This window comes from Octopus bimaculoides, chromosome 14 (assembly GCF_001194135.2).
Source record: "Octopus bimaculoides isolate UCB-OBI-ISO-001 chromosome 14, ASM119413v2, whole genome shotgun sequence".
NCBI lineage: Eukaryota > Metazoa > Mollusca > Cephalopoda > Octopoda > Octopodidae > Octopus > Octopus bimaculoides.
The window spans coordinates 48,378,689-48,379,872 of NC_068994.1; the positions used below are offsets into that span (position 1 = coordinate 48,378,689).

Here is a 1,184-nt window from a genome sequence, read left to right on the forward strand (position 1 = left end):
AAAATTGAGGAGCCAATGAGTCTCTACTGCGAAAAAGTACGTGTTGACAAATATATCGAAACCATTTGCTGACGCTGTGTTCTACTGTTTTATCCACCGAAATGCATATCGAATGCTTATATGTTTTTTTTTTAAATATCTAATTTGTAATGCACTGTTTATCGCATTAAATGCATATTGAATGCTTAAAACTACAAAAGACGTGTTGTTTACTCATTTTCCGCGTGTAGAATACAAATATTGACAACACATGCTATTTTCAGGATGTTGACAAAATGTGTTGTCACGCACAAAATGAAAGCTTCCCAATCCTGTTTCGTGACTAGATGAAAATGATCAAATTCTATAACTTTTAAAATATTTTTCTGGAAAAAGTGAAATAACTCCAGCAATTCAGCTTGGAAAACTACATTAATGTACTAAATTTTAAAATTTTCGATATACTTTAAATTTTGAAACTATGACAGCCAAACGGAAAAGATCCCGTAACTGTCTCTCATTGGATAAAGCAGTACTAGATACACTGTGTCAGATAAAATACAACATGGTCACGAATGCAATGCTTTTGATCATAGATCTACACGATTAGGGCTGTACTAGAACTAGCCAAGAACGACAACAATGACTACAAGTGGAACAACAACAACAAGTATAGTAAGAGCAGTTACTCACATGTTGAAATTTATATACATTTATTCTGATTTCATCGTCTTGCAAAGACCTCAGCGTCTTATCATTGATGAGGTCAGAATGCTTGTAAACTCCCAACGCAATATGGTATTTGATGATCTCCTCAAGGCGAGCTGTGTCGTTATTCAAGGCTTCGACTGTAGCAGCACTCAATTCAGATATAGCTCGGTTGTTCGGGGCGAAGATTGTGTACGTTCCTACAGAAAAGTGTCAGCGAGTGACGGTGAGATGGGAAAATAAAATATAAATAAATTCAAGCGATGCGAAACTAAATAAGATATTTTAGACATATGATATATTCTAATATATGTTATCTTTGCTTACCCTATATGTCTTCCTCTCTCTGTCTCCATATATGCATGTACACATACACATTAGGCGGTGGTTCAGTTTAAGTAGAGACAAAAAGTATGAAAGCTATTAAAACAAAAACTATTTCGATTTCTTTTCGACATCCTCTAACACATAGAATATGAAAAAGGGTTATATGTATA

At 34.4% G+C, this 1,184-nt stretch overlaps 1 protein-coding gene across 1 annotated transcript in view; it reads right to left on the reverse strand.

Moving 5' to 3' along the window:
- The window catches only part of LOC106876371 (stabilin-2), a 38,634-nt gene that overhangs the window by 5,643 nt on the left and 31,807 nt on the right, over positions 1-1,184 (reverse strand). The window contains exon 13 of the mRNA XM_052972601.1: positions 673-887. Within this exon, the coding sequence (XP_052828561.1) occupies positions 673-887 (215 nt within the window). The remainder of the gene's footprint in view (positions 1-672; positions 888-1,184) is intronic.